General features: G+C 42.6%; 1 protein-coding gene across 3 annotated transcripts in view; it reads left to right on the top strand.

Moving 5' to 3' along the window:
- Positions 1–822: 822 nt before the first annotated feature.
- Positions 823–27,511, top strand: part of LOC137307229 (partner of Y14 and mago-like) — a 155,343-nt gene continuing 128,654 nt past the window's right edge. Inside the window, exons 1-3 of one of the 3 annotated variants that reach the window (XM_067976655.1) lie at positions 823–904; positions 2,903–2,996; positions 10,748–11,966. In XM_067976655.1, the coding sequence (XP_067832756.1) occupies positions 877–904; positions 2,903–2,996; positions 10,748–11,210 (585 nt within the window). In that variant the 5' untranslated portion in view covers positions 823–876 and the 3' untranslated portion in view covers positions 11,211–11,966. The other 2 variants (XM_067976656.1, XM_067976654.1) reach the window with 2 other exon arrangements.

Genomic DNA, 27,511 nt, shown 5'->3' with positions numbered 1-27,511 from the left:
TCTCAATGTTTAATTGAAGGAAACTGCGGCTCATCCAGCATTGGATGTCGGACAAGCAATCTGACAATACAGAGGCAGTGGAGGGGTCGAGAGAGGTGGTAGTGAGGGAGAGGTGGTAGTGAAGTAGAGCTGGGTGTCGTCCGCATATATGTGGAATCTGATGTCATGTCTTTGGATGATGTCACCAAGGGGCAGCATGTAGATGAGAAATGTAATCCTTTTCACCCATCACCCCCTGTGCCCGCTGACCTACATTGGCTCCCGGTCTGGGAACGCCTCAATTTTAAAATCCTCATCCTTGTTTTCAAATCCCTCCATGGCCTCACCCCTCCCTATCTCTGTAACCTCCTCCAGCCCTAGAACCCTCTGAGATCTCTGCAATCTTCCAATTCTGGCCTCTTGCGCAGCCCTGATTTTAATCACTCCACCATTGGCGGCCGTGCCTTCAGCTGCCTAGGCCCTAAGCTCTGGAATTCCCTCCCTAAACCTCTCCACCTCTCTCTCCTCCTTTAAGACGCTCCTTAAAACCTACCTCTTTGACCAAGCTTTTGGTCACCTGTCCTAATATCTCCTCATGTGGCTCGGTGTCAAATTTTGTTTGATAATTGCTGCTGTGAAACGCCTTGGGACGTTTTACTACGTTAAAGGCGCTATATAAATGCAAGTCGCTGTCGATGTTGTATAATAGACATTGAAAATAACATCATGATTTAAAGATATTTCTACTTTGAATGGAACTTTCAGTTTATTTTGAACGATTAATGTTTTATTTGTGGAGGAAGCACTTGTCGAGCTGGTTCTTGTGCTGGTGACACTGGGCCACACCCAGTGTCACCCTATTGGTTCAATTAAAAATCGCCCCTTTAAATAGCTGTTATGGAGGCTGCTTCCACCGCCGTTTCTGGTAGGGTATTCCATATCTTTTATAGTTAGTAAAACAGAGTCTTTCAGTTTTAAAAAGCCATCGAAATACGTGTTTATTAGTGAAAGAATGACATGCGTCAAAGTAGGTCACTTTTCTAAGCTTAAGAATGAGTGAGACTTTGGTCGGGGCCTGTGGAAGGATCGTCGAACTCAGGTCAACCCCCTTCAGGCAAGGGAGAAAATGGGGGGGGTGGTGGGGGAAGAGATTCGCTGGCAGAACTCGATAATTTGAGGGAATGGCGATCGTTCTCTGCAGGCCGCTGGTCTTTCTCTCAGTGCGTTGATTTAGTCTCCCTCAAGGTAGGTGAGCGGCGCAACTTCCGGCGCGTACATCATGGCGGCTCACTATGAGACGGGTGAGTGCGGTTCTTTCCCGCTCCCATTTCGGTACAACAGTCGCGAATTGCAGCGAAACGTTTCCCAGCGTCGCCGGCGGGTCTCTTGAAGGCGACTTGCGATGGTGATCGCCTTTAATACTCAACGCTACTTTCTCGGCTATTTTTAAAAATATAATTTCCCCGCCTTCCGCCCCCAGGTCACGCTCACGTGAGCTTTACCCGAACCAGCTGCGGGCGAGAAGAGTTAGGAAAGTCCCAGGCGGTGTTTTGCGGCCTAATGCAAAAAAACAAACAATATCACTGGATTGCAAACTACCCGAACTTGAATTCATCAAAAAAATAGTTCAGTTGAAGCTTTAAGATGTGTGTTAATCAGGCTACCTAGGTTTATAATGTGGTGTTGAACTCATTCTTAGCACTCAAACATTATTACCCTGACAAAACTTTTTTTTAATAACTTAAAAATGTCTTTACTAAAATGCATTTTTTTAACAATATAAACTCATTCATTAAATCTTACGTATGATAATAGACATGAAAAGTGAGAGAGAGTAAAAAGTTTCTCACTTCAGAAGTCTTGATATGAAATGTCTAAATATGAGAAGACTGAACCAAAAAGTTTTGTCCCAGCTTCACCTTTTTAATATCTTAAATTTTTTTTATTCTATTAAAATTGAACATTTAAAATTTAAAATGTAAACTTCTGCAGATCTGTAACTGAAATGGCATGGGTGGGTACCACTGATTGATTAGTGGGATGTGCTTTTGCCCCTGTTCCCCATTTGATGGGTCCTGATCTCGGCCAGCGTAGGGAGATGTTGAATGAAAGCCAGGAGCTTCCTCAAACGGAGACAAAATTGGTGGGTGGTCACCATAAGCTACTCTCTTGTGCAGACTGATGAGAGGTGCTGTTAGAGGCCTGGAAGCTGGTTTCCAGTCCCTTCTGTCAACCAATGAAGGTACTTGTGAAATTTAGACAGAACAATGAGGCATTAGTAAATTGCTAAGAAAAACATAACATTTACACAACAAAACATAGCACTCACTACATGGCATTGTGTAGTATGGAGCCATACAAGATCTGGGTTTGTGGCTGTATTGCCTGGCATTGAATTATCAATCTCTAGGCTCGCGCATGGAGTGGCTGCTTAGTTGAGGCATTTGAAGGCTACTGTTGCCTATGGAACTGTATTCCTATCTTTTTTATTTATAAAGAGGAAACATTTACTAAAGTATAGCTGGTGCCTCAGTCAGGCTTGCTGGCTTTGTTTGAGACTAAGTGCTGAAACCTGATTTTATTTTTTACTGAGTCTTGGTTTCTGATATTCTGCCTACTCCACTGACTGCAGTGGAGCTCCAGGGCAGGTGGGAGCTGAGGATGACTGAAGATCTGTCTTGATGTACTTTTTTTTTTAAAAAGCATGTTTTTTATGTTGGGTATGTACCAAATCATTAATTCTAATGAGATTTATGGGGCTATTACTTTTCTGGTGATCATTTGAAGATAAGGCTACAGGATTTATCCTATAGTATTCCTTTAAGTAGTCTCTTCTATATTTTTATATATAGGATCCCCTTTTCAAATCACAGTAAACACCAAACCATGTATATATTTTAAACTTTTTTTCCCCTCACTGTAGGGAAATATATTCCTGCATCACAGCGTCCTGATGGGACCTGGCGGAAACCAAGGCGCGTGAGGGAAGGATATGTACCTCAGGAGGAGGTGCCAGTGTAAGTAACATTTTATAGAAGCTGAATCTTTGAAAAGCTAAATTGTTTCTAACTTTCTATTATGTGAAAAGATTAGGGAGGGTGCACACTTCCAACCCATTATCTATTTGTAGTGCCTGTTCTATCAACTGCCACTCACAATGCCCTTAGCGCCTGCTCCCTTCATCGACAGGGTGCCATTGGTCACTTTACTGACCGTTAAACCTATAAAAGTACTGGGAGTGTTTCAGCTTTAAAAAATTCGGACTTTTTCTATTTGCATCGCATCTGCCCATATCATTTATAGTTAAATTCTAACCGGCAATGAAACACGGGCTTTGTCCTGGTCAATGACTGGGTGACGGAAGGGAGTGACAGCTGGTTGAACCTGCAAGATGATCACTCTGTCCTCAGTTGCCCACCACCATACATCTGCAAGTGTGTTGTTGCTATTTGACTTCCACTGTTTAACCAAATCTTTTGGAGAAGGCAGCTCTTTGTGTTTTAAAGTGATTCTGTATGAGATGCAGCAGGACTGTGTCTTAGCTGTGTGTTCTCAATTGTGTAGTGGTATCTTTATTAAGGATAAAAGGATGACCATATTAAGTGTCTGAAGAGGGGGAGAAATATTTTCATCGTTGAGAACTTCCCCCTATCTGATTACATTACAGATAATAAAAGTCGTTTGTTAGAGGACATATTTGAAATAGAACGCATTTTCTTCAGCCTATGTGCACTTACCAATTCGGGTCTCAGTGTATTATAGAATGTTACATCACAAGGAGGCCATTCAGCCCATCGTGCCTGTGCCAGCTCTTTGGTACAGTTATCCAATTCGCCTCACTCCCTTGCTCTTCCCCATAACGATGTAAAATTTTTTGCTCAAGTATTTATCCAATTCCCTTTTGAAAGTTTTTATTGAATCTGCTTCCACCACCCTTTCAGGCAGTGCATTCCAGATCATAATTTGCTGTGTTTATATTTTTAAAAAAAAAGTTTCCTCATGTCACCTCTGGCTCTTTTGTCGATCACCTTAAATCTGTGCGCTCTGGTTACTGACCCTTCTGCCACTGGAAACAGTTTCTCCTTATTTACTCTGTCAAACCGTTCAAGATTTTGAACACCTTTATCAGATCTCCCCTTAACCTTCTCTGCTCTAAAGAGAACAACCCCAGCTTCTCCAGTCTCTCCACATAACTCAAGTCCCTCAACCCTGGTACCATTCTAGTAAATCTCTTCTGCACCCTCTTGACATCCTTCCTAAAGTGTGGTGCCCAGAATTGAACACAATACTCCAGCTGGGGCCTAATCAGTGTTTTATAAAGGTTTAGCATAACTTCCCTGCTTAGGTACTCTCTGCCTCTATTAATAAAGCCCAGGATCTCGTATGCTTTTCTAACAGCCTTCTCAACTTGTCCTGCCACCTTCAAAGATTTGTGTATGTAAACCCCCAGGCACCTCTTTTCCTGCACCCCCTTTAAAATTGTACCATTTAGTTTATATTGCCTCTCCTCATTCTTCCTACCAAAATGTATCACTTTGCACTTCTCTGCGTTAAATTTCATCTACCATGTGTCTGCCCTTTTCACCACTCTGTCTATGTCCTCCTGAAGTCTGTAACTATCCTCTACGTTGTTTACCACATTTCAGAGTTTCGTGTCATCTGCAAACTTTGAAATTATACCCTCGACACCCAAGTCCGGGTGATTTAATATAGATCAAGAAGAGCAGTGGTCCTAATACTGACTCCTGGGGAACATCACTCTATACTTCGCTCGAGTCTGGAAAACAATCGTTCACCACTACTCTCTGCTGTCTGTCCCTTAGCCAATTCTGTATCCATGCTGCCACTGTCCCTTAAATCCCATGGCCTTTAATTTTGCTAACAAATCTATTATGTGGTACTTTATCAAATGCCTTTTGAAAGTCCATATACACAACATTAACCACACTACCTTCATCAACCTTCTCCGTTATTTCATCAAAGAACTCAATCAAGTTAGTCAAACACGATTTGCCTTTAACAAATCCGTACTGACTTTCGTTTATTAGCCCATACTTTTCCGAGTGGCAATTAATTTTGTCGTGGATTATTGAACAGGGGTGTAACATTTACAGTCCTCTGGCACCGTTCCCATATCTAAGGAGGATTGGAAGATTGTGGCCAGAGCCTCTGCAATTTCTACCCTTACTTCCCTCAGTAACCTAGGCTGCATCCTATCTGGACTGGGTGACTTTTCTGCTTTAAGTACTGCTAACCTTTTAAGTACCTTTTTATCTATTTTTATCCTATCCAATATGGCTACTACCTCCTCCTTTAGTACCTTCGCCATGCCCTCTGCCTCCACAAGAAGATTTTTTTTTTGTTCCCTAATCGGTCCCACCCTTCCTTTGACTACCCTTTTACTAATTAAATGTTTATAAAAGACAAATCTATTCTTATACTCCCTTTGCCCCTCGTAGTCCTTTTTTTAGATCTCGTCTGTACTTTATGTATTCAGCTTGGTTCTCTACTGTATTGTGAACCTTACATTTGTCATAAGCCTTTTTCTGTTTCATTTTAATCTCTATATCTTTAGTCACCCAGGGCGCTCTAGCTTTGGGTGCCCTTCATTTTCCCCCTTGTGGGAATGTGTCTACTCTGTACCCGAACCATCTGCTCCTTGAAGGCCTCCCATTGTTCAATTACTGTTTTGCCCACCAATTTTTGATTCCAATCCACCTGGGCAAGAGCCCTTTATAACTCACTGAAATTAGCCCTCCTCCAGTTAAGTATTTTTACGCTTGATTGTTCCTTGTCCTTTTCCATAACTATTCTAAACCTAATGATATGATCACCAGCTTAGTGTACATTAGCCACGTACAAAAGATTAGTTTTGGGTGCTAATTAGGAGACACCCAAACCTCAACTTCAGTACCAGTTGAAGGAATGGAAGGATGTTGATGCTGTAGAAGCCCCAACCCTTCAGCTGAAATTAGTGGAGTGCTGCTGTACAAATCAGATACAAGTCTGACCAGCAGAGCTGGCATATAGAGCAATGGCCTTGTCTTACTGTTTCTTGCGTTCAAATTTTGACACATTTGCTTTATTATTGAAGTGTCCCGAATGTAATGTTTAGGTACTATAATTTTTAGCAGCCACCCAATGAGGTGATCATTGTGGGAAATCTGAATATTTGGCAGTGTTTAAATAAAGAGGGATTTAAAGGACTTTGCATTGGAGTGCTAGGAACTAACAGGGTATGGGTTTGCAGAGACTGCCTGATCTCAACTGTTACTATGGAGAGGGTTTGAGGCCAGCTGATTCCCAAGAGGAAAGGAGTTACCCTGGGCCATTTCTCTTGACAAGATGCAGAATAGCATTGATGAAGGCTTGCAGGCGGGTTGCTCACATACCCTCTTAGCCACAGTTAAGATGTGGAGACCAAGCAAAGGAGAGGAGAAAGTAGTTGTTTTCCTCTTCAATTTTCCCTCTTCTTTCTCCCCCGCCCCCTCCTCCTCCTGAAAGCACTGATTCTTGCTGAGGTTCCCTATTCCAAGTACCCATTCTCCATGTGTGAGCCTAGATAATATGTCGTTAGACTATTTGGCTGGGCATAGTGCACCCACTGAGCCCAATTCTGACCTTCACCTCGTATCCACATGTGGACTTCCCGGTAGATGAGACTGGATAGCGATCAGGAATGGCTGACTTTGTCCCCTCTTTTTTCCCCCCCCAAACAATCAAACCTGGGACCTGGTTTGTGTGGCTTAAGACAGCAAATGGTGGCTTTGCCCACAAGACCATCAGGGAGCTTTAAAAAAACACTATTTATTATACATACACACACACTGCAGGCACAGTTTTGAAATGTGCATTTCCCACAAATGGTTGATTTTTTTTTATTCCTGAGGAGAATGAAATCCCAATCAGGATGCACCTGTAAGGATCAGCTAATATTTCTTGGCATTAACGAACCACTGAATTGATATAAATGTCAGAAGGCCTTTGATCCAGCTGTGGAGTGCGCAATTTTTGTGCAAAATGGCAAAGCGAAAATTGAGAAAATGCTGTTTTACTCAACAGGCATTGCATTTCCAGAGACATACCTGCTGCGTTGTAAAAGGAATCGGATACAAGTGTTTACTGCTCCCTCGTGATGAATAATGCACTCCTTCTGATCCCAACGCTCGCTCACTGCGCAAAGTAGTTTGAATAATGATTTTGGCACAATGCAAATGTTAAGGCTTCTCTTTATAGGAAAACATAATCATATTTGGCACCCAATGAAAGTCAAGTTTCCTGAGTATTGCTGGATCACCGTCAACCCACACTCCCATTCTACTCACTTTCGTAGGAGATCTTGCTAAAAGCGTTTGTTCAACGTGCACCTTGTGTTAAAACTGTTATTAAAAGCTATTTCAAAAAGTGACATTGAATTAACACTCTCCATTGTGAAAGCATGAGATATTTTGAATTCTAATAAAGCCAGTTAGCTTGCGTTGATGTTGGATGTCGTCAGGGTTAGCAAGAAATGCAGTTCATTACAAAGCATAGCTTTGTAACTATGCATATCCTTCCCAAAGGTTACATTTGTAACTAGAAATGTGACTATTCCTGAAAGCATGACCGTTTCTGTTTGAACTGATTTACCTCTCTGCTGTTTTTAAAATAAAAATTACTCACCTATCCTATGGTTGTAGATGGAATAGTCAAGACGAAGTTGAATTTTGCAAATCAAGCAGGGTTGGAAGATCGGGGATAATCGAACCATAGAGGAGGAGACGAGTTGGAGGGTGGAAAAAGGGGAGATGGCAAATAAAGGGAGGTGGGGGTAATGGAGCAGGTGGAGTAGAGAGAGAGAGTTGCTGAACTAGGGCCATTCAGATAAGTATGGGGGGGGGGGCAGAATTGATACTGCATACTTGCTCGGGGAAAGGGGGTGGTGAAAACTCACTTAACAGGGGGGGAGGCAGGTAGAGGCCAAAAACGTGCCCAGCAGGGATTGGGGTGTATCTTGGCTAAATTCATCCTGTCTGTGGCTGTTCGCTTTCTTTTCCAATAAAAGCAGGCTTCTGCCTCCATTTTCTGTCCTGACGCTTTTTCTGCTTAGTTTGAGGATTCACTTAAGGTACCATTTGGGCTGTCATGTAACATTATATGTCGATTGTTTCCTATTTGTCATGTAACGTTACGTTGACTGTGCCACCTACAAGTGCAGTTCCTTTGGAATTCTGAGACCACTTGTCATTTTTAACATTGTAGCTTGAGGTTTGTTTTTTCTTTCTTGTTTCCATTTTAATTTTTTTTTATTTGTTCCCTGTGTCATTGCATCTTCCATCTTTTTACTGGCCTCCAATAAGCACAACCTGAATATCGGTGCTGTAAAACTTCATGCTGGGATGGAAAGTTCAGTTCATACGTTTTTCCTGTAGTTTCACTGTGACCTAAGGTATGCTAGTAAACTGAAACTGTAGGAGCTGTGTATACTTAATCTACAATCTTTTAAAATCCATACGTGGTATCACCTAACCATCACTGCTTGATAAATCCATCTTCTCTCATTCTTTTCAACCTTGATAATGTTATACTGTTTTACCTAGGTTTCTCAATGTTAAAAGAAAATGCTATCAATATGCTTTAATATTCCTTTTCCCCTCCCCTTCCCCACCCCCGAAACTTGTGAAATTGCATGCGCAAAAGTAACTGCACGATTTAGACGCTAAATAAAACAGGTTTTAAAAAAAGGGCCAAGCCAGGATGTGTTTCATTTAGGAGGGTCAATCAACCCCTCACCTTGCTTGGCTTTGTTCATTTCTATCACTGCTATGGTGATACTTTGAAATGTTTGTTCAGCTAATTAACACCTAGTCTGACTTGGTGCAAAATGCTCACTTTTTGATTTGACACTGCAGCTGTCGAATGCTGAACAAGTTCATCATTAATGGTCTTGACCAGCAGAGATCTGTCTCTTTGAACGTTATGCCAACGTGAATCCAATTTTGGAGGCGCAAGACTGCTCAGGGCGGCGCTAAACACAGAAAAATAATCCGTTTGCACTTTTTTACTGACCAACTGCCAGTCTTTACTCATGTCGTCTCTTTCATTTTAATTTGCCAAGATAGAAAAGTATAACCCCATAACTACAAAAGGTTGTTAAGAGTGATGCAAAACTTATACAAACCAAAAGAATCTTAATCTAATGCCTCTAAATCAGTAATTCTCAATAACAACTTGCTCGTAGGGAAGAAGCTTTGCTATTTGGGCACCAGTCTTTAGATAGCACAGTGTAAACAAGATCTTTTACTGCTTCCCTTTTTCAGCCTATAATCATGCAAAGCAGTGAAAACTGAGTAGAAAGTTACTGTCTTATGGCAGTCTTAGTTTGGGGTTTCCTGCAAACTGCCAGACAACTGTAATAAGGGCAGATGTCTTACCAAATTGACCCTGGAGGTTGCTTTCTACTAATTTTCACTGTTTTGGGTGACATGGCTAAAAAGGGAAGCAACAAAGTGGCTTATTTACACTTCGCCACCTCAAGGCTGGTGCATAAATGGCTGCATTTTTTTTTGTAACTAAGTAAACTAGCAATTTCTCTGAGGAAGGAAAGTTAGTGGAAAAGTTTTGCTGTTCTTGCTCATTGCTTTCAATGGGCGGGGGGGGGGGGAACTCAAAAGAATGTCTCAAAACTTACTAGATAAAGTAAATATTTCAAAAGCTCCCCAATTATTGGAAATTGTAGAATTGAGTCTGATCATCATGGTTCTGCTGTGAGCAGCCTTTTATGAGAGGAGTTTCTTACCACGGTTGTCTCCAGGAATACGGTCAGACTATTATAACTGCCCTCAGCAAAGGTTATCATTCCTTTTTCTGCATGAGGGAAGCAGGAATTTTGTTGCCATCGAATACAATTTTTCCAACTCTCTCTGTGCTCCCACCAACCACCAGAGACAACTTTGAGAGGCACCTCGCCTTGTGACAGTTGTTTCTGGCTGCACCCTGTTGTTATGCAGCCTGATGTGAAGTAACTTATAAATCCTTTTCCATGTTCCCTGTGTAGGAGTGGATGTACTGTAAACTGATACAACAACCACTGCACACCAACTGGAGACTGGATTCATGCCTATAAATGGAATCCCTTTCTTCCTCCATCTCTTTTTTTTTTCCTCCCACCTCTTCTTATAGGCTCTGATTTGCATGGGGTACAGTTCATCGGGTGCCATCCAGCCTCATGGCGTCTCATCCACGTGGCCATTCTTTAAGTGTCATTCTTGACAATGAGTGAGTAGGTCATTCAGCTGATAGTATCACAGCCATGCCTGATCCAGTATTTATTTGAGTGGGAGAGCTCCTCTGTCAGCATGTTAACTGGAACATGCAGCAGCTTGTAAGGGGAGGGTGATTTTTGACGCACAAAATGGCTTATAGACTTTGTCCCTGACAGTTATTAGACCTATGGACCAGTCACTTTAAGAGTATGACTGTGCTTCAAAAACTGTGGGTCTTGGACTTGATATGGCAGTGATATGCTTTGGTATCAGATGAGGGCACGATTGGGTTTGGCTGCAATGGCATTTATGGTTGGCTCACTGTCTAGGTTCACACAAAAGAATGGTCACTTGAGTGAGGTACTGGAGGGTGGCTGGTGCCCGTGGAAATGGAGCCCAGCAAGAGTCAGCAGTATCTGGAGAGGAGGGGAGAAAATCTGAAAAAATAAACTGTTTTGTTATAACGCAGTCTAAGTGTATCACACTTCGCAAGGCCTGTTATTATCTGTATTTGTTGTGTGCAGGTACGAGAACAAGTATGTGAAGTTTTTCAAAAGCAAACCAGACCTGCCTCCAGGCCTTAACCCAGAGGAATCCACCAAAAGCAAGCAGCAACAGTCAAAGCAGGACGGAGACCTGGCTGGGTTATCCAAATCAGCTAAACGCAACCTCAAGCGCAAAGAGAAGCGCAAACAGCAGCAGGAAAATGACGGCACTGCAGAGGCCGATGAGCTGAGCCAAACGTTGCAGAAAACCACCATTGGTGGCGGCAGTCAGAACTCGCAGGCTGCGCTGCAAGGGGACCAAGATGGAGCAGAGAAGGCAAAGAAGGTAAAAAATCTCAAAAAGAAACTGCGCCAGATCGATGAACTGCAGCAAAAACTAGACTCTGGGGAGATTAAACAGGCAACGAAAGAGCAGCTAGAAAAGCTGAGCCGCCGGCAGGTGCTGGAGGAGGAGCTGGAAGATTTGGAACTGGATTTATAGGAATAACTATTGTATGCTGCCAAGGATTTTGGGAGAGTCATTATTCCATACCCACATAAGATATCCATGCCAAGTAATTGTCAGATAATACAGGCTCATATCCTAAAGAGACCAAAGGTCACACACAATGGGACGTCATCGCCCAACGCTGGTCCTTGTCCTCATGCTGCCTTTCACATTGTTGGTTTTATTAGAAATGGAGGGAATGTTTTTAAAAGTTTCATTCCTAAGAAAGAGAAAGCGGTATGGAATAAATGTACTATTCAGTGGACTGCATTGGGTATTCGCTGTTACACTACGTGATTTCAGATTATTGTCTGTGCACTGCGTCTGTAGTTACGTGCTTGATCTGAACTTATGGGGTTCGCCACGTCAAGAGGCCTGATCATTGTTCAGAGTTCCTTCATGTAGCAGGAATAACAAAAATCCAGTGGTCACTTCACCAGAAATGTTCATGGCACGTTCTTCCCCCACCCACCCCTGCCCCCTTTTGTGTAACAGAATTCAGGCCGAGAAACAAAATTAATGAGGGGAGGGAGGAGTAAGATGCATTATTGAATGGGGACATTGAAGTAGAAATGACCCTCTTTTTGGGGTGCTGCTGCACTAAATGATATCTTCTGATTATTTTTAAATTGTGCTTGCTCCCAGTAACAAGACGGGGGATAATTAAACTGTTGTTCGTATGTCTCCCATGTGGTGAACTCTTGTCCAAAGGTTTTAATAAAATCATTTTTTGTGTGTCCTTCAAAGGTACAGAGCTAGTATGATCAAAAGCATTTTTTATAAATTGCTGGCTGTGTTTTCACCAGTATAATGTTACAGTGTAATACTGGTTTGAACTAATCAACTCAATGGTGCTATTAACCTCTGTTCAGATTTGATTTGCTCAATGTCTGTTTTGTATGCAGCCAGTATAATTTCCCAGTTGTGTCGCATTCTCTGAACATAAGCAACAAGCATTGTCGGCAGTTCTATGAATAATCGAGAGTTTACCTACAAAACAGTCACTGCACTTCAAAGTAATTCGTTCCATGTGAAGTTCTTTGGGACGTTTCTCAGACGAGGCGCTATATGAATGCAAATCTTTCTTTAAGGTGCCCATCTGTATTAAATGCAAATGTGTATGGAATAGGGGTGGCACTGGCACACTTGCTACCAAGTGGCACTAATATGGATTAGGGGGAGGAGATATCTCAACTGGCATTATTGGCTTGTGACATAAAACAGGATGCCTTCCCTAACAGTAATGCATGCTTGTAACATATCCGTCCTCACACATGCTAACGAGGAAAAGATCAAGGGTGACTTTGCAGTATTCTGAACTCAATGGCATACAAAGATTTCCGGTGAAATTGCTTTTAAAATGACGGTGAGCCTAACAGCGCTCACCGTTATTTGTGGCAAAATCAAAGAGCAAGTTCCACTGACCGCACGTGCGCTGTCAAACGCGGAAATCTGGCACTTGCTCTTCCTGGCTCGCCGGTGATCTGACTGCTTTGCGTTAAAGGGACCTCGTGGCTGCAATCAATGAACCAGCGCCAACTTGCTGTATTTCCCAGCTGGAAACGAACTAGTCTTGCCACAAAACAGGTATGCTGAGTTTTAGATCTAAGCTAAGTTTTAACAGCCTGGTAAGTATTAATGACTGCCAAACAACCTCTCTGGCACTAAAAATTAACTTTTTAAAATGTGGAGTCTCATTACTCCTGATTTTAATAGTTTTTGGACATTTTAAAAAAATTCTAATTTAAAAAATTAAACATTTTTGTTTAAACTTTTTCTTTGTCTTTTATCTGAGTCTTTTAATCTTACCCTCTTTATTTTGCTTTCTGTCATTTTATACTTTTTTTATCAGGTCTATCTGGGTTGTTAGTTTGTGAATGAACTGCACTTCCTGGTTCTCATAGCGTGGCTTGCTTCAAGCTGATTGGTTGAGGGACCTTAGCGCTCCTTTCACCACTCTCTCAGCCCGGGAAAAAATGCTGATTTTTTTAAAACTCGCAGTTAAAGGAAGTTGCCAAAAAGAACGTGGCGAATTTAAATCTAATGAGCAGCGAGCACTGCTAGGTTGCCGCTCTAATGGCTCGGAAATTGCTTTTATAAGAACGGTGAGCCTAACGGCACTCTCCGTTACTCGTGGCGAAATCCAAGAACAAGTTCCGGCGACCGCACGTGCGCAGTCAAATGCGGAAATCCGGAACTTGCTCTTCCTGATTTGCCCGGTGATGTGGGAGCTTCGACAGCTCGCCGACTGGCTGTCCGTTGAAATCAATGGAGGAGTGTGAACTTGCTGCTGGAACGTGGTAAGTACCCACTAAAATACACTTGAAAAACTTGGGGCTGCTCTGAACTATGCTAGGAGCCTGTCCTGCTGCCATTCAAATTTTGCGCATAATTATAGGGCTGGCAATTGCTTTTAAAATGACAGTGAGCCTCACGGCGCTCGCCATTATTTGTGGCAAAGTCAAAGAGCAAGTTCCGGTGACCGCACGTGGACAGTCAAACGCGGAAATCTGGAACTTGTTCTTCCTGGCTCACAGGTGAGGTGTCAGCTACGTGTTAAAGGGACCTTGTGGCTGCAATCAATGGACCAGCGCCAACTTGCTGCATTTCCCAGCTGGAAACGAACTAGTCTCGCCACAAAACAGGTACCTTTTAGTTACATCAGGTCCAAACTAAGGTTTAACAGTGTAGTAAGTCTGAAAATTCAATTTTTAAAAGGTGGGGTCCCATTCATTGCGATTTTAATAGCTGTTGGACAACTAAGAAAAAAAATTAAATTTTTTTAATTTAATTTTCCTTTCTGTCTCTTATCTGTCTTTTAATTTGAGTTTTCTCTTTATTTTGCTTTTTCTAACTTTTTACAATTGATTTTACCGTTGTAGTTTACGCTTCCTGGTTTTGACTCTTCGCGGCTTGTCAAGGATGCTGCCATCTGATTGGTTGAGGGGCGAGATCGATCTTTAGCCCCTAACACAGGTCCTAGGTTCGCGCTGGCCTGTTTTCGGTTCACCGTTCAAGGAAGTTGCCGCACAAAAGTTTGTGCGTGAGTGTAAATCTATGGAGCGGTGAGTGCTGCTCGGAGCAATTTACGGGCTAATGAAGCCTGGATTCAGCCGGATGGAGCTTTTTAGCTATTAGAGAGTTGTTTTAAAAAAAATCTGAGAGCACTGGGTGTCAGAATTTTCAAACTTTTTTCAGATTTAAGTGCCTTCGAGTCCTGGAAGTGTTTAAAGAGGCCTGTGTGGGGTGAGGGGAATAGGTTTTTTTTTAAAAAAAGGTGCCTTTTCCATCACTCGGCATCCCACTGTTGATTTATGTACTGCACAGAATGGAATTCAGAGGCAGGGAGCAACAAAGTCAGGTGACATGCTCGTAGGCTCATCAGGAGGAACTGTTACCCACCCGAGTGAGCATAGAGGGAGAGGCTGTCTTTTGCGAGATATTATTGGAAGAGCTGTGTGACAGGAGACTACGCTCTAATGAGGAGGCAAGTGGCCGTCCCGGTGAAATGTTACAAGAGGGCCTTCAGCCATGTTTTAACTCCTGCAGGGCCTTGTCAATGGCCATAAAGATAACCACAGTCCTCAAATTCCATGCACACGGGTAATTTCAGTTAGGCACTGGTGACGTTTCGCAGTGCTCTGGGTGACGTTGCAGAGTGTCTGCATTCAGCACATCACAGATGCCATATCCCACAGCGCTTTTGTGTTCATCTGGTGTTTGGACAGGTTTGGGGGGGGGGGGGTACTTTGCAGTATTTGCCTGTCCAAGTGTCAAGGATTGCACAACTCTGTCCTGCGGGAAGGACTGACCCTTAACTAGGCAGAGCAGATGTAGGTGGAAATGGACGAGATGGAGGATGCCAACCCAGATGTCGCTGGCATCATGGTTCGTGGGCTCCCTGAGGAAGCCACAGCTGCAGCGGGCAGGGTGGCGAGAGACCAGCAGGTGGCTCATGCATTTGGACATCGGTGAGAGTGTCAAAATGCCTTGTCTCTCCTCCCCCTCCCCGGAAAGCGCACAACAGGACAGGCAAGCTTGAAAGTGAAACTGAACTTTTATTGCAGCAGCAAAAAATTAGTGCAAAACTCTATATAAACGTTGAGGTGCTTTGTGCAAAACTTTATATAAACAAGTGAATTTAGTCATTTTCTACTTTGGACACAGTTGTGATGTTAACACGGTTGCTATTAAAATTTTTGAAACAGTTACAAATGACTTCTGACTAAGAGTTAAGGACAGCAGCAATAACAATTATTATACCAACAATCGTAAGAGAATCATTAAACACCAACAATCGAATAACAAACAGTGAAAAAATATTAACAAACTTGCCCCTCAGGTGTGCCTGAGGGTCGCTGTGACAAAGTCTGAGCAAAAGCAGGTGCACTCTGCACAAGAGGGACACCCTATTTCCTCCTGGTCCTCATCCCTCCCTGAGCTGACCCCTCTGTGTTTTGTCCGTTGGCTGTAATCAGGGAGCTCGGAGCTGGGCTGCTGCTGCTCCAAGGGGACAGGGGGAAAAGTAGCTTCTGGTGGAGGCTGAGCTCCTGGCTCTAGGGCTTGGACTATGTCTGCGATGGGAGGCGGTAGAGGGAGGTATCAAAGACGTTAGGTGCTGCACAGCCGTACTTGCTGCATTCACCTCAACAACATGTAAAAGAACCTGGCAAATATTTGCCAGCTGGGCAGTAATGTTCTGGCCAGCGTCCATGATCTCCTTTCTCATGGTGGGAAGAAAGTCCAGATACTTGTCCTTCTCAGCAACCATCATTCATCTCCCTTGTTCAATGATGACCTCTTCCCAGTCGTCATCAAGGAGCCAATGTTGCACCCCATCTTACAGGGGACCAGGGCGCATCTTCTCCCAACTCCCAGGTCCCTCACTCCCCAACATGTCGGACTCGGCAATCTCATTTCCTCCCACAGGCCCAGCAGTAATAGCTTGGCGGCTGCCTGAGAGGGGGGGGGGGTCATGTGTGTCTTGCACAGAGCCACACGGGCTAGGAGTTAGAGAGGGGGTGAGGTAAGGCTCGTGGTCAAGCGTTTCCCCTCCCCCCACCCCCACATCAGCACCCTGAGGGTGGCACGTGGGGGCAGGAGTGACTACGCCACTTCACCTGCCACCCCCCACCCCCGGTCTTCCTCCTCCCACTCACGTATTCCCCTCTGCAGCTGCTGTCTTAAATGTCCGACAACTATTAAAATCACAATGAATGAGACTCCACATTTTTTTAAAAATTGAATTTTCAGTGCCAGAGAGGTTGTTTGCCAGTCCTTAAGACTTACCACACTGTTAAAACTTAGTTTTGACCTGATATAACTGAGCATACCTGTGTTGTGAGATTAGTTTGTTTCCAGCTGGGAAATGTAGCACATTGCCACTGGTACATAGTTTCGCCTTAAAGAGATATCCACCACATCACCAACGAACCAGGAAAAGCAAGTTCTGCATTTCCACGTTTGACTGCGCATGTGCGGTCACCAGAACTTGCTCTTCGATTTCACCACTGTTAGCGGTGAGCGCTGTTAGGCTCACTGTTCTTTTAAAAGCAATTTCCGGCCCATAAAATGCAGGTAACGTATCTGTCCTCACACATGCTAACTACCATCTCAAACTCTCTATTCAGGCAATACAGAGGCAGAGGTCAAGGGTGACTTTGCAGTAGTCTAAATTTAGTGCTATACAATGAGAATTCCAGTTAATGTATTGGCTAAGGGTTAAAATGTATATTTTATATATTAAAAATCTGTCCATTGTAAAGGAATACCAAAATCTACTCTGCCAGTTTTCTTTATAATTTAATTTAAAGATACAGTTTATTTTTATGAAATGATTAAGGATTGAACAAGAGTTATGAAAGCTGCCAATACTTTTGTATTGTTTCCTGGGACTGTGGGACTTTCCCGGTTTAGTCCTTGCATCATTGACATTTTAACTTTTTTTACAATTGTATACAGTATATATTTTAGATGTACATTTAGAAAAGTAACTAATCTGGAGTGATATACAGGAACTATAGAGTGAACAAAATTCTTAGGCGATGTGACTTAAAATGGCAGCTGGTGATCAGTATAAATCTCCGTGTGCTGCACAAGATCTGGATCTGTCTGACTTGCAGTCTTATTTCTGACTCGCATCCTTTTGAATAGGATCCAGATTCGGTATAGATCACATTTTCACAGCAACGTTAGTCGTCTATGTGAATACAAGAGGTTCTGGAAATGTTGAATATAGGCCTGACGTATGCATGAATTCAGTTTATTTGAATAATTTACAGCGGTTCTAAATCTGCATCAGGAGCTCAGTGCAGAGTGTCTTGTCACTCCAACCTGCCAGATTCAGCTTTAACTGCTTCATTCTGGTGATGTTTTCTGGTTTCTCAAGCAATGGTGTTGCCACAGGTTCTGTGAAAGTTCAGGGTGTGGATATAATCCCACCTGCACGCACACAATGGAACACCTGACCCAACATACCACTTTTAAATTATTCAAATTTTATTAGGTAATATGTACTGAAGTTTGTGTGATAGGAGAACCAGCACTGGTACTTTTAATAGGAATAGTTCCTGTAAGCTTAGGACCAAACCAGTCTTAAAATGGATGCAGTTTGCTGGAGCAACAATTTGCTGTTTCATAAAGTTGTGGGATGCGGGATCACACCCACAGTTCCTCGTGCAGCTAGCGTGAGTAGTGAGCAGAAGATAGTTTTTTCCCCCAAGGAAAGGTGGGAATATGGGAGGATCAGTTGCGCTGGCCTAAACTTGCACAGCTGCTTGGAACATATGTAGAATGGCACCGGCAGAGGCTTGTTCTGTTGACCTGAGAGTGTGCCAGGCAATTTTTGATGGAGGGGAGCAACACTCTTTATTTTTCAAATCCAGTTTTCTCCCCTGTTGTGTTGAAGGGCTGCTGTATGACTCCCAAGGGTAAGTGAGCCTAGGCTATTCGCTTGTGGAGGGAATTCAACACAAGCACAATCCTACAGCATCCACATGTATGCCCTTCCAGCAGGGAACTGAGATTAGTTAACTCAGCACAGACCAGATATTTAATCTGACACTTTCTGGTTGGTATGGCTTAGCATTACGGGACGTGATGCATTTACCTGCTAGGCCATCAGGGAAACTATTAGTTTTGTTATCTATCCCCTTTTATTTGGAACAATCCAACTAACATGTGGTTCCTGCAAGGGAGTACTATAGTTTGCAGTGCTACCTAGACAATGTCAAGTTTTCACTCCCAGTCAAGAATTGAAGAGTCACTTATATCTATTGGTATCAGGCCACGGTATAAAAGTTCATGGTGAATTTGATTTAAGGGTGTTGGAGATTCTAGTATTCACCTGCCAGTATCCCAATTCTTGGTATTGGAACATTTGACTTTAAATCGAATTTAAACATAGAAGAAAAGTGGAAATAAAATGTTTTGCTATAAGTAACTATCGGAAATGTGTTGCTTGCTGTTTGTGCTCTGTGGACTATCAGTGACTCAGTAAAAACCATTTCCAAAACTCGTGAATAAAGTTGCAATATATGTTACCAATCAATGCTTGTGCTTGCTTGCTTTTAGTTAAAATGATCATCCAGAAAGTGAATGGATGATTGTAAATTGTGCTTGGGTAGTCGCTTGATTTGTTCCTAGCCCAGGCCTCAATGAGGATTAATTAAACCGCAGTTGGAACTATGATTCCTTACAACAAGCAATTGGGTACACTAACTGAATAAATGCTGGCTATGCATTGACGCATGATAAAAGGGTCAGTCTAAAGAATCACCTGGGGAGCCATATGACAGATCAGGACCAATGAGGGTGTGGATTTGGTGTCAAATTCAATTTCCACGCCATGCAAGCTGCTACCTAATGCTATAGGTGGTGAAGGTGTTAGCTGTGGCTCAGTGGTAGCACTCTTGCCTCTGGGTCAGAAGGTTGTGGGTTCAAGTCCCACTCTAGACATACAATCTAGGCTGACACTAGAGTGCAGTACCGAGGGAGTGCTGCACTGTCGGAGGTGTGCTGCCTTTTGGATGAGACATTAAACTGAGGCCTCGTCTGCCCTCTTAGCTGTCCTGGCCAATATTTATCCCTCAACCAACATCACTAAAACAGATGATCTGGTCATTATTACATAGCTGTGGGATCTTGCTGTGTGCAAATTGGCTGTCGCATTTTCTACATTACAACAGTGACTACACTTCAAAAGCACTTCATTGGCTGTTAAGCGCTTTGGGACACCCTGAGGTCGTGAAAGGTGCTGTATAATGCAAGTCTTTCTTTCTAAGGGAAAATGCCCTTTTATTTTCAAGTTAAATATTTGCTGATTAAATATCTGTACTGATAAATTAAGAGATCCAATTAGTTACAAGTAGAAATAATTATTCAAGAAACTTGAATGGTACCAGGTCCTATCCCTGCTGAGTTCGCTGATCTCAGCCAGAAAGGCAATACAGGGTGCTACAATTGACCTCTGTGTCCTTGGATTACGGAAAGGAAAGTCATCCATGATTCCCAATTCTTGTCACAATCCATTGCCCCCACCCCTCACCGTTTTGATGAGTGAAGACAGGGTCAGGATTGCCTGTGGTAAAATAGCCCCCAATCTTGGGTGACATACTGGAGAGTGACAACCATACCTCAGCAAGCAGTCAAGTGACTTGAGGGGGGAAAAAATAGAAGTAATTCCACTCAAACCTCAATTAAAAATGTTAAAATCTGCTATTATAAAACTCTTGGGCGTCTAGCAATGTAACTTTTTTTTTAAACAGATGTACCACTGGTTTCTGTGCTACAACTGACTGTTGCTGTAACATGTTGAAAAATCTGTGGCTGACTCATCCTTCTGTGCCAACGGGTTGGTGTCCCACAACCTGGGCTTATGTCTTATTAGATATGGTGGCAACAGAAGGTCCAAATTCAAACAGTGTATCAGGCCAGCAAGCATTGGAGGTGTCATGATGAGTGGAGGGCCAGAAGAAAGGAAGTTGGGAAGTTAAGAGAGCGTGAGGGAGCTTAGGGAGAGTTTTTTTCATGCACAGATAGTGAAGATAGTTGGATTGGGGGAAGGTACGGGGATGTGGGTGGTAAGGAAATTGAAGATGCGGTCAGAGATAATTGTGTGATCAAGGCCTTGGAGGTGGAGAGGCCACAAGAGATGATGTGGTCGAGGGGTAGCCATTGGTATTAGTGGGGAATCTTTGATCAGTAAGTACTCTCAAGGTGTTCCTTTCCTTTTAACCATACATGTTTTGGATTTGTACTTGTAGGCAAAACTACTGCAATTGGATATCTTAAATTACCATGTGTGTTTGTATGTGTTGTGTATATACAACACATGTAGGTCCCTTAGAGGATGAGACCGGGAAATTAATGGTGGGAAACATGGAGATGGCAAAAATGCTGAACAAATATTTTGTTTCAGTCTTTACGGTAGAGGACACTAAGAATATCCCAACATTGGACAAACAGGGGGCTCCAGGGGGGGAGGAGCTAAATACGATTAAAATCACTAAGGAATTGGTACTCAGTAAATTAATGGGACTCAAGGCGGATAAATCCCCTGGACCTGATGGCTTACATCCTAGGGTCTTGAGGGAAGTGGCAGTAGGGATTGTGGATGCTTTGGTGGTAATTTTCCAAAATTCTCTGGACTTGGCAAAGGTCCCGGCAGATTGGAAAACTGCTAATGTAACACCCTTATTTAAAAAGGGTAGTAGGCAGAAGGCTGGAAATTATAGACCAGTTAGCCTAACATCTGTGGTGGGTAAAATTTTGGAGTCTATTATTAAGGAGACAGTAGCGGAACATTTGGATATACATAATTTAATAGGACAAAGTCAGCATGGCTTTACGAAGGGGAAGTCATGTCTGACAAATTTGCTTGAGTTCTTTGAGGACATAACGTACAGGGTGGATAAAGGGGAACCAGTGGACGTAGTGTATTTGGACTTCCAGAAGGCATTCGACAAGGTGCCACATAAAAGATTATTGCTCAAGATAAAGAATCACTGGATTGGGGGTGATATTCTGGCATGGGTGGAGGATTGGTTATCTAACAGGAAGCAGAGAGTTGGGCTAAATGGTACATTCTCGGACTGGCAACCAGTAGCCAGTGGTGTTCCGCAGGGGTCGGTGCTGGGTCCCCAACTCTTTACAATCTATATTAACGATTTGGAGGAGGGGATCGAGTGTAACATATCAAAGTTTGCAGATGATACAAAGATGGAAGGGAAAGTAGAGAGTGAGGAGGACATAAAAAACCTACAAGGGGATATAGACAGGCTGGGTGAGTGGGCGGAGATTTGGCAGATGCAATACAATATTGGAAAATGTGAGGTTATGCACTTTGGCAGGAAAAATCAGAGAGCAAGTTATTATCTTAATGGCGAGAAACTGGAAAGTACTGCAGTACAAAGGGATCTGGGGGTCCTAGTGCAAGAAAATCAAAAGGTTAGTATGCAGGTGCAGCAGGTGATCAAGAAGGCCAACGGAATGTTGGCTTTTATTGCTAGGGGGATAGAATATAAAAACAGGGAGGTATTGCTGCAGTTATATAAGGTATTAGTGAGACCGCACCTGGAATACTGCATACAATTTTGGTCTCCATACTTAAGAAAAGACATACTTGCTCTCGAGGCAGTACAAAGAAGGTTCACTCGGTTAATCCCGGGGATGAGGGGGTGGACATATGAGGAGAGGTTGAGTAGATTGGGACTCTACTCATTGGAGTTCAGAAGAATGAGAGGCGATCTTATTGAAACATAAGATTGTGAAGGGGCTTGATCGGGTGGATGCGGTAAGGATGCTCCCAAGGATGGGTGAAACTAGAACTAGGGGGCATAATCTTAGAATAAGGGGCTGCTCTTTTAAAACTGAGATGAGGAGAAACTTCTTCACTCAGAGGGTAGTAGGTCTGTGGAATTTGCTGCCCCAGGAAGCTGTGGAAGCTACATCATTAAATAAATTTAAAACAGAAATAGACAGTTTCCTAGAAGTAAAGGGAATTAGGGGTTACGGGGAGCGGGCAGGAAATTGGACATGAATTTAGATTTGAGGTAAGGATCAGATCAGCCATGATCATATTGAATGGCGGAGCAGGCTCGAGGGGCCGATTGGCCTACTCCTGCTCCTATTTCTTATGTTCTTATATTAAAAGCCTGCTAAAGCAGATATCTTGTCATTTTGAAATGTCACAGTCTTAGGGTGAACTGTGCTTTAAATGCCACAACCCAAGTCACTAATCTTTCATAAGGTAATATAGGTATACTGTATCTGACTGCTAACCAAATCTATTAATCCTAGAGCAATATGTCAAGGAACCAACCAGGGAATAGGCTATTTTAGATCTTGTATTATGTAATGAGACAGGGTTAATTAGTAATCTCACAGGAAAAGAACCTCTGGAGAAGAGTGATCATAATATGATAGAATTTCACATTATGTTTGAAAGTAATGTACTTAAGTCAGAAACTAGAGTCTTAAACTTAAATAAAGCCAATTACATAGGTATGAGGTGCGAGTTGTCAAAGATAGATTGGGAAATTAAATTCAAGGATTTGACAGTTGAAAAGCAATGGCAAACATTTCCAGAAATATTTCAATATTCTCAACAAGTATACATTCCATTGAGAAATAAAAACTCCATGGGAAAAGTGATCCACCCATGGCTAACTAAAGAAGTTAAGGAGATTATTAGATTGAAAGAAGAGGCTTATAGTGTTGCCAAGAAGAGTAATAAGCCTGGGGATTGGGAGAGTTTTAGAAACCAACAAAGGACGTCCAAAAAATTGATAAAAAGGGAGAAAATAGAATATGAAAGTAAACTAGCAAGAAATATAAAAACAGATTGTAAGAGCTTCTACAAGTATGTAAAAAGGAAGAGAGTAGCAAAAGTAAGTGTTGGTTCCTTTAGAGACTGAGACAGGAGAAATTATAATGGGGAATCAGGAAATGGCAGATGCGTTAAATATTTTATATCTGTCTTCTGACACGAAAAGCATACCAAAAATAGTGGGGAACCAAGAGGTAAATGAGAGTGAGGCACTTAAAACAATTAATATCACTAGAGAAAAAGTACTGGACAAACTAATGGGACTAAAAGCCGACAAATCCCCTGGATTTGATGGCCTACATCCTAAGGTTCTAAAAGAGGTGGCTGCAGAGATAGTGGATGCATTGGTTATGATCTTCCAAAATCCTCTAGATTCTGGAACGGTCCCAGTGGATTGGAAGGTAGCAAATGTTACCCCACTATTCAAGAAGGGAGGGAGAGATAAAACAGGGAACTACAAGCCAGTTAGCCTGACATTGGTCATCGGGGAAATGCTGGAATCCATTATTAAGGAAGTGGTAACAGGGCACTTAGAAAATCATAATATGATTAGGCAGAGTCAACATGGTTTTATGAAAGGGAAATCGAGTTTGACAAATTTATTCGAGTTTTATGAGGATGTAACTAGCAGGGTAGATAAAGGGGAACCAGTGGATGTAGTATATTTGGATTTTCAAAAGGCATTCGATAAGGTGCCACATATAAGGTTGTTACACAAGGTAAGGGCTCATGGGGTTGGGGGTAATATATTAGCAGGGGTAGAGGATTGGTTAAAGGACAGAAAACAGAGAGCAGGGATAAACGGGTCATTCTCAGGTTGGCAGGCTGTAACTACTGGGATGCCGCAAGGAATCAGTGCTTGGGCCTCAGCTATTTACAATCTGTTAATAACTTGGACGAAGGGACTGAGTGTAATGTATCCAAGTTTGCTGACGATACAAAGCTAGGTGGGAAAGTAAGCTGTGAGGAGGACACAGAGTCTGCAAAGGGATACAGACAGGTTAAGTGAATGGGCAAGATGGTGGCAGATGGAGTATAATGTGGGGAAATATGAGGTTATTCACTTTGGTAGGAAGAATAGAAAAACAGAATATTTTTTAAATAGTGAAAAATTATTAAATGTTGGTGTTCAGAGAGACTTGGGTGTCCTTGTACAAGAATCACAAAAAGTTAGTATGCAGGTACAGCAGGCAATTAGGAAAGCAAGTGGTATGCTGGCCTTTATTGCAAGAGTAAGGAAGTCTTGCTACAGTTGTACCGGGCTTTAGTGAGACCTCACCTGGAGTACTGTGTACAGTTTTGGTCTCCTTACCTAAGGAAGGATATACTTGCCTTAGAGGCGGTGCAACGAAGGTTCACTAGATTGATTCCTGGGATGAGAGGGTTGTCCTGTGAGGAGAGATTGAATAGAATGGGCCTATAGTCTCTGGAGTTTAGAAGAATGAGAGGTGATCTCATTGAAATATATAAGATTATGAGGGGGCTTGACAGAGTAGATGCTGAGAGGTTGTTTCCCCTGGCTGGAGAGTCTAGAACTAGGGGACATAGTTGCAGGATAAGGGGGTGGCCATTCAAGACTGAGATGAGAAGGAATTTCTTCACACAGAGGGTTGTGAATCTCTGGAATTCTCTACCCCGGAGGGCTGTGGATGCTGAGTCATTGAATATATGATTGAATGGTGGAGCAGGCTCGAGGGGCCGGATGGCCTACTCCTATTTCTTATGTTCTTATATTACAGTTATTCGTCTGAGTTATGATGTTGGTTCATCCGTGTGAAAAGTTTCATCCAAAATAAATCCAGATGTACGATAGGGACAGAAAATTAGAAGTAAAATAAATCTCAGCTGTTTGTAGGAGTTTTGATGTCAATGTAATATGGAAACAATTGTTAAAACAGTTTTTAATTATCCCCAATAAAAACAGAAAATGCTGGAAATACTCAGCAAGTCAGGCAGCATCTGTGGAGAAAGAAAGAGTTAATGTTTCAGGTTGATGACCTTTCATCAGAATTGGAAAAAGTTAAAGATTTAACAGTTTTTAAGCAAGTATGGAGCCAGGGAAAGTGGGAGGAGGGTAAGAAGGGGAAGGGAGGAAAGAACAAAAGGGAAGGTCTGTGATGGGGTGGAGGGCAGGAGTGATTAAATGACAAAAGGGATGATGGTGCAAGACTAGGAGAGTGGTAATGGGACAAGTAAAGAAACAAAAGATGGGTCTAGAGGAGTTGTAAATGCCAAAGGCAGAACCATTACCAGCATCTGCTGTCCGAAAAAATGGGAGCAGTGGTTATGATGTGAAGTTATTAAACTCAATGTTGAGTCCGGAAGGTTGTAAAGTGCCTAATCGAAAGGTGAGGTGCTGTTCCTCGGGCTTCCGTTGCTTCTGTTTTAATTATCCCCCACTTACAACCCCTGTGTTTTATACAACAATTCTTCAGGAAGGGCAACTGAGCAAGCTGATATCAGGCTTCTGCCAGTCTTTCACTAGTTGTACAGTAGGGCACTGCTTGACCTCTTGGCCCAATGATTGGAAAAGCTGTTTGGAGTTCAAGTGCACAAATTTGCATCATACCATGCCATATCACCTGTTGGATAACTAGCGCATTGTGTCACTGGCAAATAATTGGAATGATCACTACAGATGAAGGAGGCCACTTGACCCATTTAGCTCATCTTTCCATAGAAATCTATAGCTGTGCCTTTATCATAGCATCCAACTGCCTCTTGAATGATTGAGTTTTTGCCCTCTCATTGTTGATACATTTCCGTTGTTCACTTTCTTCCCCTCAATGTCCCGACTCAGATTTGGGTACGGCTTCCCAGACAACAATAACTTGCACTCATATCGCAACTAAAACATAGAAAAACCCCACTCTTCAGTAGCTTGCCTGGGTGACCGTACTTTGCGTGAACTAGTACAGTGAGTGTTAGCAGGCCATTCACTTATCACAGCTGAGCACAACCTTGTCCACAACCTGGCACCCACACACCGTTCTGCAGATCAGGATCCCTTCACTGCAAAACCCAGGGGTTGCTGCAACCAATTGTAATACCCCTACTGACTGAGATCAGCTAATGGCACAAACTAGGGATTGAACCTGGGACCTTCTGGTCTGTATGACTGTTCCACACTGCAGCGTTTTTACAAAGTAAGCTAACAGACGTAATTATGTTTTCTTAAAAAAATAGATATATTAGTAAGAATAAACTAGTGGCTGTTTAAAGGGTTAAGTGAGGAGATTCATTTTAAGATTTGACTTGTGGCTCTTTCTTCAGTCAAGCTTAGTTACAGCCTACACTATACTCCTACATATCCGCTGCTGCTTAATCAGGAATTTCAAGGTGGTTTTAAACCATGGATTCCTATAATTTTAAAAATTATTTTTTCTCCTATCAGCACATGTACTCCTCCAGCCAGACATGGGGCAAGTCGGGTTGTTTATTTTTTCATCGTAACTTTGTACCAAGATCATCTAACAGGAAATGCTATTCAAGTTCATTTGCCATTGCATCTGGCAGCACGGGTTTGGCCTAAAACTTCAGCTATCGATGGCAAACATGCAATAGTGATGGGTAAACCTGGCATGTGAACCAGCAACCTTCTGGTTTCCTAGCGGAAAAGCCTTTTTCTGCCAGATCAAGTGTTGCTCCTGCTTCTTCTTTTCCTCCGGTGTCCTGGCCAATATTTATCCATAACCCCACATCGCTAGAACAGAGTAACTGGCCGTTATCACGTTGCTGTTTGTGGGACCTTGCTGGGTGCAAATTGGCTGCTGCCTTTCCTACATTCAACAGTGACTACACTTCAAAAGTACTTCAGTGGCTGTAAAGTACTTTGGGACATCCTGAAGTTGTGAAAGGCGCTATAGAAATGCAAGTCCTTTCCTTTCTGCTTTCTAAATATTTAAATAAACATTTACACATTTAACTGTCAGAAGAGCGCTCTGCCCATGCCTGTAGTCAGGCAGTACACCACTCTCTTCTGGGTAAGACTGTTACAGTTGCAGCCAGGTAGGAGTCAGGGATTGTAAATGTGGATTTGCCTGGCTCAAACTTGAACTGCAGCTATCAGTCTTTTGACAGTTAGCTGGAATGTAGTTGTACCCCAAAGCTCCATTTCCCAGCTCTTAATGTGAAGATTATTGAATGCCCATTAAAGCCACTGAGCAGTGAGCTGCAGTGGTACTGATGAACTTCAAACTAGTGTGAGATATGTTTTTGCTTGCCATTGTTGATAAACAGTTTTACACCATTGGTGAACGCCAATGGCATGGAATTTGCTTCTTCCTTTGCCAAATAGTATGGTTGTGCTACGGGCCACATCACTGATGGAAACTGTTGCAGGCACCATCCAGTTTTCAGGCAGGACTTAGGCTGAGCTTGAGTAATTGAACTCATTTTAGCACTCTGGTGTTTGGCAAGTTGTTACGTTTTGGGAATGTCATTCTGACAGTTGAGGGTGAGGTTCTAT

The sequence above is a fragment of the Heptranchias perlo genome, chromosome X (assembly GCF_035084215.1).
Source record: "Heptranchias perlo isolate sHepPer1 chromosome X, sHepPer1.hap1, whole genome shotgun sequence".
Taxonomy (NCBI): Eukaryota; Metazoa; Chordata; class Chondrichthyes; order Hexanchiformes; family Hexanchidae; genus Heptranchias; species Heptranchias perlo.
The sequence above is the reverse complement of the archived record's forward strand: the minus strand, read 5'-3'. Positions and strand labels throughout refer to the sequence as shown.